This window comes from Lineus longissimus, chromosome 1 (assembly GCF_910592395.1).
Source record: "Lineus longissimus chromosome 1, tnLinLong1.2, whole genome shotgun sequence".
Classification (NCBI taxonomy): Eukaryota; Metazoa; Nemertea; class Pilidiophora; order Heteronemertea; family Lineidae; genus Lineus; species Lineus longissimus.
This window is the reverse complement of record NC_088308.1, coordinates 16,281,484-16,294,905: the sequence shown is the minus strand read 5'-3', so window position 1 is coordinate 16,294,905 and position 13,422 is coordinate 16,281,484. Positions and strand designations below refer to the sequence as shown.

General features: G+C 43.7%; 2 protein-coding genes across 5 annotated transcripts in view; one reads left to right on the top strand and one right to left on the bottom strand.

Annotated features, from left to right (window-relative positions):
- The first annotated feature begins 1,740 nt into the window (after positions 1–1,740).
- On the top strand, positions 1,741–3,597 carry LOC135484971 (uncharacterized). Its single transcript, XM_064766727.1, has one exon. It carries the CDS (start codon positions 1,741–1,743, stop codon positions 3,595–3,597), a length of 1,857 nt encoding a protein of 618 aa, XP_064622797.1.
- Positions 3,598–7,611: 4,014 nt separating this feature from the next.
- LOC135488812 (transient receptor potential cation channel subfamily M member-like 2) overlaps positions 7,612–13,422 on the bottom strand; it is a 63,701-nt gene continuing 57,890 nt past the window's right edge. For all 4 annotated transcript variants that reach the window (XM_064773704.1, XM_064773719.1, XM_064773712.1 and 1 more), the window contains exons 26-27: positions 13,285–13,404; positions 7,612–12,639 (exon numbers count right to left, since the gene is read on the bottom strand). In XM_064773704.1, the coding sequence (XP_064629774.1) occupies positions 12,372–12,639; positions 13,285–13,404 (388 nt within the window). In that variant the 3' untranslated portion in view covers positions 7,612–12,371. The remainder of the gene's footprint in view (positions 12,640–13,284; positions 13,405–13,422) is intronic.

The following is a 13,422-nucleotide window of genomic DNA, read 5'->3' as shown; positions in this document are numbered from 1 at the left end:
AATAAGTTTGTTCACGAATGAACCTAGTTTATTCGAAAGAAACTTGGTGAATAAACTAAGTTTTTTGCCAAAAAACTAAGTTTCTTCACGAATAAACCTAGTTTATTCGTGAATAAACCTAGTTTATTTTAAAGAAACATAGTTTATTGAATAACTGGACATTCCGCCTGCCATAATGCTGTGTTTGTTTCCAGTCGTCTCGAGAGTGTATCAAGAATTCTGAGTTGATTGGGATTCGCAATCCCATGCGTCCATCCACATGGGTGACTCGTAAGTCCGCAAATTATCCTTTTTTTGTTTGAGGAAAGTACCGAAAATCTGTTGCTTCTCCGACACTCCAATGATGAATCCAGTGCATTCAGCCTCGTCCAAAAGAGTTAGACAGTCTCACTAGACAGTAGTCCACTCATCGCCGAATTTTTGGTCAACCTCGTCCCCAGGACAGCAGTCTCAGTAGCAAATTCGGGCTACAGTACGCACGTTTGAGAATGACAGACTTGCAATACTATAGGAGATCTTTGGGCCAGTACTCGGGAATTGTCAGACGAAAGTTAGCACGTCTGGATGAAGAGCTTTTGGTCATGTCAGTTGAGGAAATAAGAGGAAGCTGAAAATGAAATATGTTCGTCTGCCACTAAGTACAGGGATCAACTCGAAAGATTTGATGTTGTGGCAATTCCGGTCGAAGCTGGAGTGGCATGGGACAGATTTTATGAGATCGGCCGGGAAATGAAGTTCACATTGGAGGCAACACAGGTGCAGATCCGGTATTTGATGTCAAAGCAAGATAGGGCAAGGCAGAAGCGTCGGGTCGCGCCACTGTTACACAGGAACATGATGAGTTCAGTCTTGAAAGGGACACAGGGTGGTGATTTTACAGTTGGATCTCGGGCTTCTCAGGCAGATGATAGGTTTGAAAGGGAAAATAATGCATTGAAGGAGGAATGCAAGAGATTTGAAAATGAGATTAGTGTGCACCAGGATAGCTGTTTTGGAATTGGGCCAACAGTACCGAAAGACGTCTATAATAGCATTAGGGAAACATGTTCCAGTGGCCATGGGAGTGCTCAACGCTTGTCGTGAAGGCCAGATCCTGTGATTGGCTTTAAGTCTGAAGGTACATGTATAAATTTTCATGCTGAGGGAGCAGGGACGTTTAGTCGCCATATTGGAGATGCTATGTCATCGACACCTAGGACAGGGACTAGTTTGCCTGAGTTAGGGAGGCCTACCAGTCAGTCATTCGGAACGGTGAAGATGGCGCCACAGGTTCGTGTTAGCACTCACATGGATAGTGATGTTGGACGTTTGCAGGAGGATGCCTATGGTGATAGCCAGTTGACTAGTCGCCGAATACCTGTGAGGGAGCCAAACCCAACATGCTGTATCCCTAACCAGTCCGAGTACATTGGTGATTGTGGTCAAGAATACTGCAATGGTATTCAGCAATTGAGAGGAGGAACCCAGGCCAGCGGATTTAAAGGAGGCTATGGGGTGCGCCAAATGCTCCATGAGCCTAGTTTGAGCCAAATCCACGAGAGGGCAGGGGCTGTGAGCCAAAGGCCCCAGACGGTGGCACATCCAGCTGCAGACCTAAGTGCAACACGCCATTGAGGGATGATTCAAGAGTCCCACATCGTGCCTGATGGGGGGAGAGACCAGGCTATGTCTAATGAGCTAAGTTTAGCATTGGTGCTGTAGAAATTAGCGGTCCAAACAGAGTTGCCTACCCCGCCACCTATGTCGTTTGATGGAACTCCGGCCGAGTATACGAAATTTCGTCGATCGTTTGATCTGCGGGTTAGATGCAAACCCTTTACCGATAGCTTTAAGCTTTCCCAGCTGCTGATGTTGACAACCGGTAATGCCCACAAGGCAATCATGCACCTTGATGGTACAAGGGAGGGCTACGCCAAAGCCTTGGATGTACTTAAGGACAGGTTCGGTCGGCCCTACCAGATCGTTAAGTCATGCTTGGAGAAAATCACGTTTGGAAAGAGGATCGGCCCCCATGATCCAAAGGGATTGCTTGAGTATTCCGACCACCTGAACGCTGTCTACGAGACTCTGTCCGACATCGACCTACTTAGAGAGGCGGACACACAAACCACCTTGAAGGCCATATTTGAGCGATTGCCGCCGGCAGTCCAGGTGAGATGGGCGAAGATGGTGTCACGTATGGAAGAGGAGGATAAGTTTCCGCAATTGAAGGATTTGGTTGAGTATGTAAAGAATCAAGCTAAGATGATGAACCATGTGGTCTTTGAAGTCAAGTCAGTGGTAGCGGCAGCGCAACCATCAGCTGCGGCGTGGAAAAACAGGACAATGGCAGCATTCCCACCAAAGGTAAAGGTTACCACACTTTCCACTCAGGCGGCGAGTGAAGAAATGCAGAAGGGCGAAAAACCAGGGGGCGGGAAGCCGCAGTGCAAATTTTGCAGGCAGGAACATCTGATTATCCATTGTCAGAAGTTCGAGAAGGAGGAACCCGCAGTCAGGAGGAGATTTGCTAGGAACACTATGCTGTGCTATGGCTGCCTTGGCAGGTATAAGATTAAACACTGGAGAAAGAAAAGGCTGTGTAAAAGTTGTGGCGGTGATCACCATTCACTCCTCCATACGCCAAGTCGTGGCGCATCAGGTAAGGGCCAAGAGGAATCCATCGGACACCGAACACAGGGAGCTGATGGAGCAGCTCGGCCAACCAGCAGGCAGGATCGTTCAGGTCAAACCAAGACCCACAGTCAAACGGTTGGGTCGGTGGTAGCATCAAAACCGGGAAAAGATGCAGTGTTGCTGAAGGTGGTGCCTGTCCGTGTAATTGCGGAGAACGGAAGATCTTTCACAACATGTGGTCTGCCAGACACTGGGTCTAGCACAACGCTGATTACTAGGGAGTTAGCGGATGCTCTGAAGATGGCCAGGAGGAAGGAGACGATCATGGTTAACACTGTTCTAGCTCGAGGACAACGTCAGGATGTCTCGGTCTGTAGTTGTAGCCTGCAGCCAGTTGGAGCTAACCAGTCAGTAATACCTGTAAATAAGGCCTACATCGTTGCAGACCTTTACATAAACAACAAGTATCATCCAAAGTCTGTCGATCTGAGTGCATGCGATCAACTGCGGGAGATTGAATTTTCGACGACGGTTGATTTTGACTCAGTCACAGTCCTTATCGGAGAGAACGTACCTACAGCTCATGCTGTGCCGGAAAGTCGCTATGGTGAAGAACCTCATAACCAACCTTATGCGGTGAGAACACCATTGGGATGGTGTGTTGCAGGACCCACCAATGAGCTGGCATCGCCAGGGATGAACGTCAGTTATGTCGGGATGAGTCAGGCAAAGGAGTTGGGAGTACAGGGTGGAGTTCAAGATGTTGACCTCACAAAGGCCGTGGAGAAGTTATGGGGAGTCGAGAAGCTTGGAATCGAAAATACGGGAGTACAGATGATGTCAGTTGAAGATCGCCGTTCATTTGCCATGCTTGAAAGTGGTACACGTCAGACTGATGATGGTCATTATGAGATTGGTCTCTTGTGGAAGAGCAGCCACCCAGTACTCCCGAACAACCCAATGTTAGCAGAGAAAAGATAAGCTAGCCTAAAGAGGCGGTTTGACAGGGATCCTGAGTATGCAGCAATGTACAGGGAATCGATGGACGTCAATTTTAAGGAAGGTTACACGAGGGTTCTCACTGCAGAAGAAGCAGCAGCATCCCATGACAAAACCTGGTATTTGCCGCACCATGGAGTGCAAAATATCAACAAACCTGGTCGAGTGCGAGTAGTCTTTGATGCAGCCGCAGAGTATCAAGGCACTTCCTTGAATCGAGAGCTGATACAGGGGCCAGACCTCAATAATGGTCTACTCGGAGTGCTCTTGAGGTTTAGACAGCATTCAATAGCCGTTATGGCAGACATCAAGGCCATGTTTTCGCAGTTCAAGGTCCCTGAAGAAGATTGCCAAGCTTTGAGATTTCTGTGGTGGCTAGATGGGCTTGAGGTCAAGCCTGTTATTTGCCAGATGACACGGCACATTTTTGGCGCGGCAGATAGCCCGAGGGCGTGTACCTTTGGATTGAGGCAGTGTGCAAGTGATCACGGTGCCAAGTAGGACAGTAGAGTTGCTGAAGCTGTTCACCGGAGGTGCTATGTAGATGACTGGCTGTGGTCATTGGCTACAGTCGCAGTTGCAATTGTGCTATCATTGAGCTTAATTGCTCTGGTAGCTGCAGGAAGGATGGAGTTGGTGAAATTTGTCTCCAATTCGCCTGAAGTGATGAAAGCCTTGCCGGGAAATGTCCGTGCAACAGGAGTTGTGGATCTTGACTTGAACTCGCCAACTACTGAGAGAGCTTTGGGTGCTAGATGGAATGTTGACGATGACACCTTGGGCCAACAGGTCACAGGAATTGACAAAGGTGCCGAGAAGGCTAACACTCGACGGGAGTGTCTCTCAGCTGTGAGTGCTATCTATGATCCTTTGGGTCTGGTGGCTCCGGTGACATTGGTCGCCAAGCGTATCCTATAGCTGAGTTGTAAGTCTGGGCTGACTTGGGATGATGAGCTTCCAGACGAATTGAAGACAGCCTGGGAAACGTGGAAGCGAAGTCTGCCAGATCTTACTAAGATTGCAGTGCCAAGGTGATACTTCACATCGGAAGCGGAAGGACGTTATGAACTACATCATTTTGCTGATGCGAGCGAAGTTGGATATGGGATAATAAGTTACATAAGGAAGATCTACGAAACTGGCGTCATCGAATGTGCCTTTGTGATGGCCAAGTCCAGATGCGCGCCAAGCTAGTATGTCTCAATTCCACGCCTGGAATTGCAGGCAGCTGTGATTGCTGTGAGAGTAGACACCCTTCTACGAAGAGAGCTCGACCAACCTATTAGTGACAGGTATTACTGGAAAGACTCGAAGATCACACTTCAGTACGTGCAGAGTGAGAACAGGCGCTTCAAGACATATGTGGCCAATCGCGTCAGTGAAATACGGGACTCGACGACGCCAAGGCAGTGGCGGCATATACCAGGAGTATTGAACCCTGCAGACATGGCGTCTAGGGGAAAATCAGTCGAGAAGTTCTTGGAGTCGAAACAATAGTTTCATGGGCCGGACTTTCTCTGGAAAACGGAAGATTGCTGACCAGATGCCGCTGTACCGTGTTTGCCTGGCGATGATTCGGAGATCAAGGAAGAGAAGTTTATTGGGACGGCTGCTACAGCAGCACCGTCAGTCGAGAATATTCTGCAGAGATACTCATCATGGACCAGATTGCTGAGAGCTGTGGTGATTCTGACAAAGTTCTGCAGATATCTGAGAGACAAGTCTTCAGTTATTCGAGAAATCACGGTCCAGGAATTGGTTGAAGTGAAACTCACGGTTGTAAAGTTGGTGCAGGCAGTTGCGTTTGCTGAAGAAATTGACAGCATCCAACAGACGGGAAGAATCAAAGCAAAAAGTCAGTTGCATCGACTGAACCCTGTGTTGGTCGTGTTGGAGGAAGATTGGCAAAAGCACCGATGTCCTTTGACAGTAAATTTCTGATAATACTGCCAAGCAATGATCACGTAGCGGACGTGCTGGTTCGTTATTTCAATGATGCTGTTGGTCATGCCAGTCAAGAGCACGTACTCGCCAAGTTGAGAGAAGAGTTCTGGATTTGCAGAGCCCATACCCTCGTAAAGAAGGTACTTAGAGCTTGCATTGGATGCCGCAAGCGACATGCAAATGATGACGCAAATGATGGCGAAACTCCCAGACTACAGGCCGAGGGTGTATGATGCCCCGTTCACACGTTCTGGTGTTGACTTTTTTTGGCCGATGCTGACCAAAAGTGGTAGAAGTACTACCAAACGTCGGCCGTTGTGCAGAACCAGCGAAGACAGCGAGGATGAGGAGGTGCTGACACCCGCGCACTTCCTGATTCAGAGACCTGCCATATCTCCAGGAGATTTTGAGGACACAGATCAGTATCACCATCGGAAGTGCCATCACGTCCAGCTTTTGGCAAACCACTTCTGGAGAAGAGTCGTACCCGAGTACATGGCTACCCTGCAAGAAAGAGCGAAGTGGCATTTAGCGCAACGAAATACCAAGATTGGAGATCTGGTACTGGTGTCGGATGACGACAAGGTTCGGGGCCATTGGCCAATGGGCAGAATCACGCAGGTCTTCCCGGGAGATGATGGTCATGTTCGTTTCGTGGAAATGAAACGTGGAGATTCCTTTCTAAAACGTCCAGTTCACAAGCTTTGTCTGCTTGAGGAAAGCATGTAGACGGTTGCTGATAAGGACATTGAGGAGGACGGACTCATACTCTGTGCGAAACTCTTCGTTCGTTGTTCGTTGTTGGATTCAGTAATTCGATCGAGAATGTGATTAGTTTTCAGTACATTTCATGGGCTCACTTGGTAAAGGCCATCACTATTTTAGTTAATCGCTACCGAGGTGTTTTAATCTGGACATCACACTAAATGGTTTTTTTAATTTGCTAACTTCTGGTAGTATTTGGCCTCCTCCAGGTTTGCTACAGAATAGTGCTTGAATATCAATTATTCAAACCCAGTGTAGTTAAGGGTTAATTGATTCAGTGAATCGTGCAAAATTCAGTTATCGGATATCGGAGATGCGTTTCTATAGTGCTTTTGTTCATATCGGATCTTGCATGGCGGTATCCCAAGCGGGAGCTGTGTTGCTATTATGTTTAGAGGGTAGCTTTCTGGGTGTCTGGTTTCGTTGTTTGTATGGGTCCAAAACTTATACAATATTTCTGCCATGGGCAATTTTTCTGCGCACAGCTCATCTTGGTTTGCCAAAAATACTTCGGTCGAGACATGGTGTTTTTTTGTGCATATCGGATTCTATACAATCTTTTCGCGGTTTCTGGACTTGTGAATGTAGATTGATGCAAGGACAGTAATTGGACTTCAATGCCAGTGTAAGTTGTGGCAGACACTTTCATTGTTTTTTGAGTGACATTTTACTTTGTACCAAATACGGTATTGGACTGTTCGAGCGCAATGGAACGTATGGATTAGATGGTCTTCGCGATCCTTAGACCATCGGAGGGGGGGGGAGTATGTTCGTGCCATCCCGCCCTTAAATCTGTCATGACTCAGTGGTGCCCTCTGTTGGACGTTGGACACTTTAGCGAGTCACGGAGAGCGAATGTCAGAGCCGAGAATAAATTTATTTTTTCCAATGCTGTGTTTTTTTCCAGTCGTCTCGAGAGTGTATCAAGAATTCTGAGTTGATTGGGATTCCAAATCCCATGCGTCGATCCACACCATGGTACTGCTTTTAAAGATGGTGGCTACTTACTAGTACTACAGGGTGCCCAGAATTATTTTCCCTCACACAATGGATACACAAACGAATTCTATCGTGCAAGGGAAAATAGTTCTGGGCCACCCTATAGAGGTGCTGTAAGGAACAAAATCGGCGCCTCTACCGTTAAGATTGCAAGATATGTCGTACACCACAACATGCCATAAAGACGGGAACGTTGTGGAAACAAGACAGATCATGTGGACAGAATGCATAGGTTTATAACACCAAGGGCAAACCCAAAATATTATAGACCTATTTCAAAGACTCGATATAATTTTGCTGCAATTGTGATATAACATGTATAATGATAATACTGACAGTATTAAAACCTAAACTCTAAAAATATACTACTTCCTATAAATTAAGAAAACACTACGAAAAATTCATAATGTGACAATGACATGTGTTTCCAACTGATTTGGTTTAAAGTTTGCAAACCCCAGGTCAAATGGATTTGAACTCAGTAAACATGGTGTATGGACAACAAAAACTTGTCAAACTATCACAGTATCATGTGACCTGAATATATGTTGTTCTGGACGGCCCTAATTTACACAGGATTCAGCTATTTATTTTTTTCAGAAATATGCAAAATTGATTTTAAAACTTTAAAACTGGTGTACAAATTGATTTGCAAATTGATTTGCAAATTGATACACGTTGTTACATAATATTCAAAAATCTACTTATATTGAGTAAGAGACTTCTTTAAAGGGACACTATACATGCTTCCTGAAATTGGTGGCTTGCATTGGAACTAACTTTTTCCCCCTTGTCCGTCATCAAAGACATTCAAGTGTGTTGGTCAACCATGACTATCTCCTTTGTCCCTCCACCATAAGGCTTAGTTTCCCATTATGACATCACTATTTCGGACACTCAGCGCCCCATTTCTGGAAAGGTGTATAGGCAGCAGCTAGGTAGGCAAGATAAACTTGCACAGAGTTGCCAATAGGGCCCTCTCCCATCTCACAGTACGTCAAAACTATTCACACTTGTACAAGGAATATATCTAGCGCTGAATCAAACATGATCTTGTGTCGTTACTGTGTATATATTAAAGTCCCCTGAAGATGGCAAATTTAACCCCCTGCTCCTGCCTATAGTACCCCTTTAAGAGTTATCAATCATTCACATCCCTTTTAGAATTTCAAAGTCATCAGGTCCTGCCAATCAAAGGGCCATTAGCACTTCTTCTTGCTTTAGATTTATTTCTTGCCCGAGACACTGGTTTTAACACTTTCAGAGCCAAGGGATAATTTAGCAAAATTCTGCAGGGCTTGGTATTTCACCAAAAACAGACCCCCTTCCCCCTTGTAATCAAAGACAGCTGCATTAGGTTTTACGCAATAGTTTCTCAAGACTAGAGCCTGCTAATAAAACAAATGGCCAAGGGCCATTGTAATCACCGTATAGATATTTGGTGGTTAGGAATTCATCCTGGTTAAGAAACATGCTACATGTATAGTATACAGGTCAAACCAAAGTAGGTAAGACATGTGATGTATAGTTGCTTGGAGTAACTACCATACAAATATCATCGAAAACAAGTCACTAATAAGGGAGATATTGCACTTTTTCCCTTTTTTAGTTTTGGCCTCATGGTGGACAAGTCGAGAATGAGATTGGATCGAAATTCAGTGTCCGAGGTAACATAACGTAGGGAGTCATGTGTACCAAATTTCAAGTTCATAGCTTTGTGGTTAAGAAACGTGCCATAGTTACATTCAAATGACCAATTTACGCCATTTGACCTCTGTGACCTTGAAAATTTGGACAAATCAAAAACCTGTATGATATGTGATGTATCCTTGCTAGGAGAACCTACCATCAAAATTTTATCGAAAACCAGTCACTCGTAAGAGAGATATCACACTTTTTAGTTTTCCACTTCTGGCCCCCTGGTGGCCAAGTCAAGAATCGGATCGGACCGAAATTCATTGTCAGAGGTTACATGACATAGGGAGTTATGTGTACTAAATTTCAAGTTCATAGCTTTAGCGGTTAAGAAACATGTCATAGTTACACCCTAACGGCCAATTTACACCATTTGACCTCTGTGACCATGAAAATTAGGTGAAATCAAAAACCCATTGGATCTGTGATGTATCCTTGCTAGGAGTACCTACCATAAAAATGTCATCGAAAACAAGTCGCTGATTAGCAATATATTGACCTTATTTTAACCTTTTTTAGTTTTGGCCCCCTGGTGGCCAAGTCAAGAATAAGATCAGACCGAAATTCGGTGTCTGCAGTTATATGACAAAGGGAGTCATGTGTACAAAATTCAAGTTCATAGCTTTAGCAGTTAAGAAACGTGCCATAGTTACATTCAAACGGCCAATTTACACCATTTGACCTCTCTGACCTTGAAAACTAGGTCAAATCAAAAACCCGTACGATATGTGATGTACACTTGCTAGGAGTACCTACCATCAAAATTTTATCGAAAACGGGTCAATCATAAGAGAGATATCACACTTTTTAGGTTTCCACTTCTGGCCCCCTGGTGGCCAAGTTAAGAATCAGATTGGACTTAAATTCACTGTCAGAGTTTGCCTGACCTGAGGTCCTGTGTACAAAATTCAAGTTCATAGCCCTAGCGGTTAAGAAACGTGCCACTATTTTTGAAATAGTGGCACAACGACGACGGACGACAGACACTGCGGTATTGTATAGACTCACCTAGATGTTGAGCCAAAAAGTAGAAAACATTTCTCTCTATCTGAGCTGCATGTATGGTAGAAAAGGGGAAAAACCGAAAATGATACCCTTTCCCCCAAAAAAAGATTCCCCGAATGCTTTTCAACGAATATAAACAAAGATATTTAGTCGGTCGCTTACTCTGCCCGAAGATGGTGATTGTGTTATTTTTAGGGTTCAGCCTTTGAAATACAGATAAGCAGCTGGAAGAGAGGTCAGAAGGGCGAGAAAAAACGACGTAGATCTACATTGAATTGTGCCAAGGAAAGTGACAAGACGTCACTTGGCACTGAAAATGTTGAAATGAACAAGGCAAGGGTATCAGGTATTACTACGAAGCGGTAAAAACAGAGGTAGAAAGTGTAATGATAATGAGACCTGCTCATTCTCTAGACAATGTTCTTAGCATCGCATACATACATGTACAGTAGAACCTCTCTATTAAGGACACCCTCAGGACTGACAAGTGCTGTCCTTAATAGAGAGGTGTCCTGATTAGAGAGATCAAATTGAATGGAAACAACCATTTTTTTTGGACCAAAACTTTTGTCCTTAATAGAGAGGTGTCCGCTAAGAGAGGTTCTGCTGTTCATGTATATAAAGGCCTTGAAATGTCTTTACATGACGGTATGTTAGGTCATCAAGACATACAATGTAGATTCTAAACCAAGTTAGAACAGCAAAAGGTTTTGGTTTGAAACTGAGCTCCTTAAAGGCCATATATCTAGGTTTGAAAACATGCTTGATACTCATGAAATATGTTGAGGGTTAAAAAAAACGTTGAGCCGTACATGTTCGAGCCATCAATATCACTAGATCATAATGAGAATGATCATTCGGACGAAAGTGATGAGGAAGTGGGGTTGGTCAAATCGAATACAGATGGAACAGCTGTTTTTAACAAGTGGCATTTAATATTCAGTTGGATGCAGATATCCGGCTTCATGTGATAATCCGTATCGATAAAGTGATCACTGCAAAGTTTGGTCGAAGGCCCAGGCTTCCAACACTCCAAACGTTTGCACTTTCGAATCCACAGCTTCCTCCCCTCTCGTTCAACTGGCTTTGGAAATTAATGAAAATGGGTCCCATCCGTCATTCGATTGTTCTTTGTGCTATCCTTGACACAATTCGGAGCCACACAATACACCATAGTGAATGAAACACATTTCTTCCAGGTGTGCATAATTAATTAAGGCCTCCTGCTTTTATGATTGCATGACATGTACAGATAGCCTGATCTACATCACAACTTTTGCTGAACCCGCCGCCTGGCTCTAACAAGCCAGTTGCTAGCCTGATTAGGTAATCAAGTTGTCAAACACATAATTGGCTATATCTTCAAAATGGATGGAGCTAATTGCATTTGGTTTTCTGTATTGTATAAAGTGTTAGGTACACTTTTGAAATCGTCTTACAGCAGAAAATGGCAAAAAACCTGGAGTTATGGCCTTTAAAGGCGTACGCTGTTCGTTAAAAATTTTGAATTTGTAATTGAATTTTAAAATGTCAAATTGCGAAAATACGTACTAAATATAAATTTCAACATTGCCGTTGTGTAGACTGATATACAAATACTATGAATACCAAGTTTAAACAAATTTGTATTCATAATAACTGCACTACGGCATTGTGTATTAGTGGATTTCTATTTAACTGGACCACAAGTAATTATGAACGGTGTACCCCTTTAACACACTATCTTAAGTGTTTGTCAAATGGACTAGAGTAGACAAGAAGAATTCTTGAAGTGTCTTTTAAATACAGATATCCAAACATAGGTTAAGTAATTATAATATCCCAGTTACTGACAACAGTCCAGCAGCAATCAGTTTGGTTATAGCAAAATGGTACAAGCAACCTTTAAATGGACGGACATTCTCGGGCCTTTCAATTGGATAATTTTGGTCACAACTATTTTTTTCACAAATGAGGGCACTCTTTCTTTGGCTAATTCGGGCATATTGTTTTTATGTTGTGATTAAAGGCACTAGTCGGTAAACTGACCTTTTTCTTGCCAAGAGTTGCATGTATTTTGTTCACTTTCATGACTTCTTATGATACTTTATGGCATTCGCGACAAACTTGGGGGTTTTTAGTTGAAAAAATGCTTCAAACAAGTGATTTATCTAAAATAATGTTTTAGCTAATGAAAAAATTATAGATATTTTCTTTGATTTTTTAAATTTTAAGCACTGCATCCCCTAAATTTGAGTGTGGTCATGAGAAATGTATGTAATTGAAAGGCCTGATACTAATATAATCACAGCAACCTTTGCTAAGCTTTGGCTATCACTGAATGGAATACAACCACACTCTGATGGTTTTCAAAATCCTGGGTCTCTGATCTCAATGCGTGGATGCCCTTTTCTGTCTAGATCACGGCGCTCAGGCATCTTAATCATTTCCCTGTGTTCTGACCCTCCTGACCTATCACTATGAGTCCTCCCAGTCTCCCTATCGGACCCTTTACCCTCAATGATGGTCCGCATGAGAGAGATGAGCTCTATCAGTTGGTTCCCTTGGATGTCCAACCTCTCCTCCAGGCCGCCAAGACGGTCATGCAATGCATCCACTTCCTGCATAGGGTCGAGACTGGAACAGACGAGTTTTATTTCAAGAATGAAATGCCAATGGCAGGGAGCTGTACAGAAATCAGTGAACATCCTAATAGACCTGCACACTTGCTTTCTCTTGTACGAGTTTATGTACGTGCATTCCCTATTCCCATGTCACTAAAACCGTGAGAAAGTGATATCTGCTTATCCTAGTCATACCATGCTGGCATGGGTTGCATTTAAATACTTCAGGTTGAAGATCTTACTGGTTTTCTGGGGTGTTTATCGATAAAATTCAAATGTGCAATCAAAAGCGTGTTTTTGACCTTAAGAGTTATCAATCATTAAAGGATGCACATTTTCTTCCTCCTAATTTGCAACAAAACATACAGTAGAAACTCTCTATTGAGGGCACCCTGGGGACTGACAAGTGCTGTCTTTAATAGAGAGGTGTCCTGATTAGGGAGGACAAATTGAATAGAAACAATCAATTTGGGACCAAAAGTACTGTCCTTAATAGAGAGGGTGTCCTTAATAGAGAGGTGTCCACTAAGGGAGGTTGTACTAAACTTTTATTCCATTTCAAATCATAAAAATTTATGAGGTTTATACCAAGTCAAACCGATGGAAGCATGAAATACCAGCAGCATTTTGTTGGGAAGTCATGCAGCTGAATGCATACCTCATGTTGATGTAGTCCTTCTTCTTTGCATCATCATCATCGTCATCATCCTTGTCCTCCCTATCTTTAAAACTCATGTTATCTTTAATCTCTTCAAGCTCATCAATCACCCGTTCAAGCCTGAAAGAAAGTGGTTCG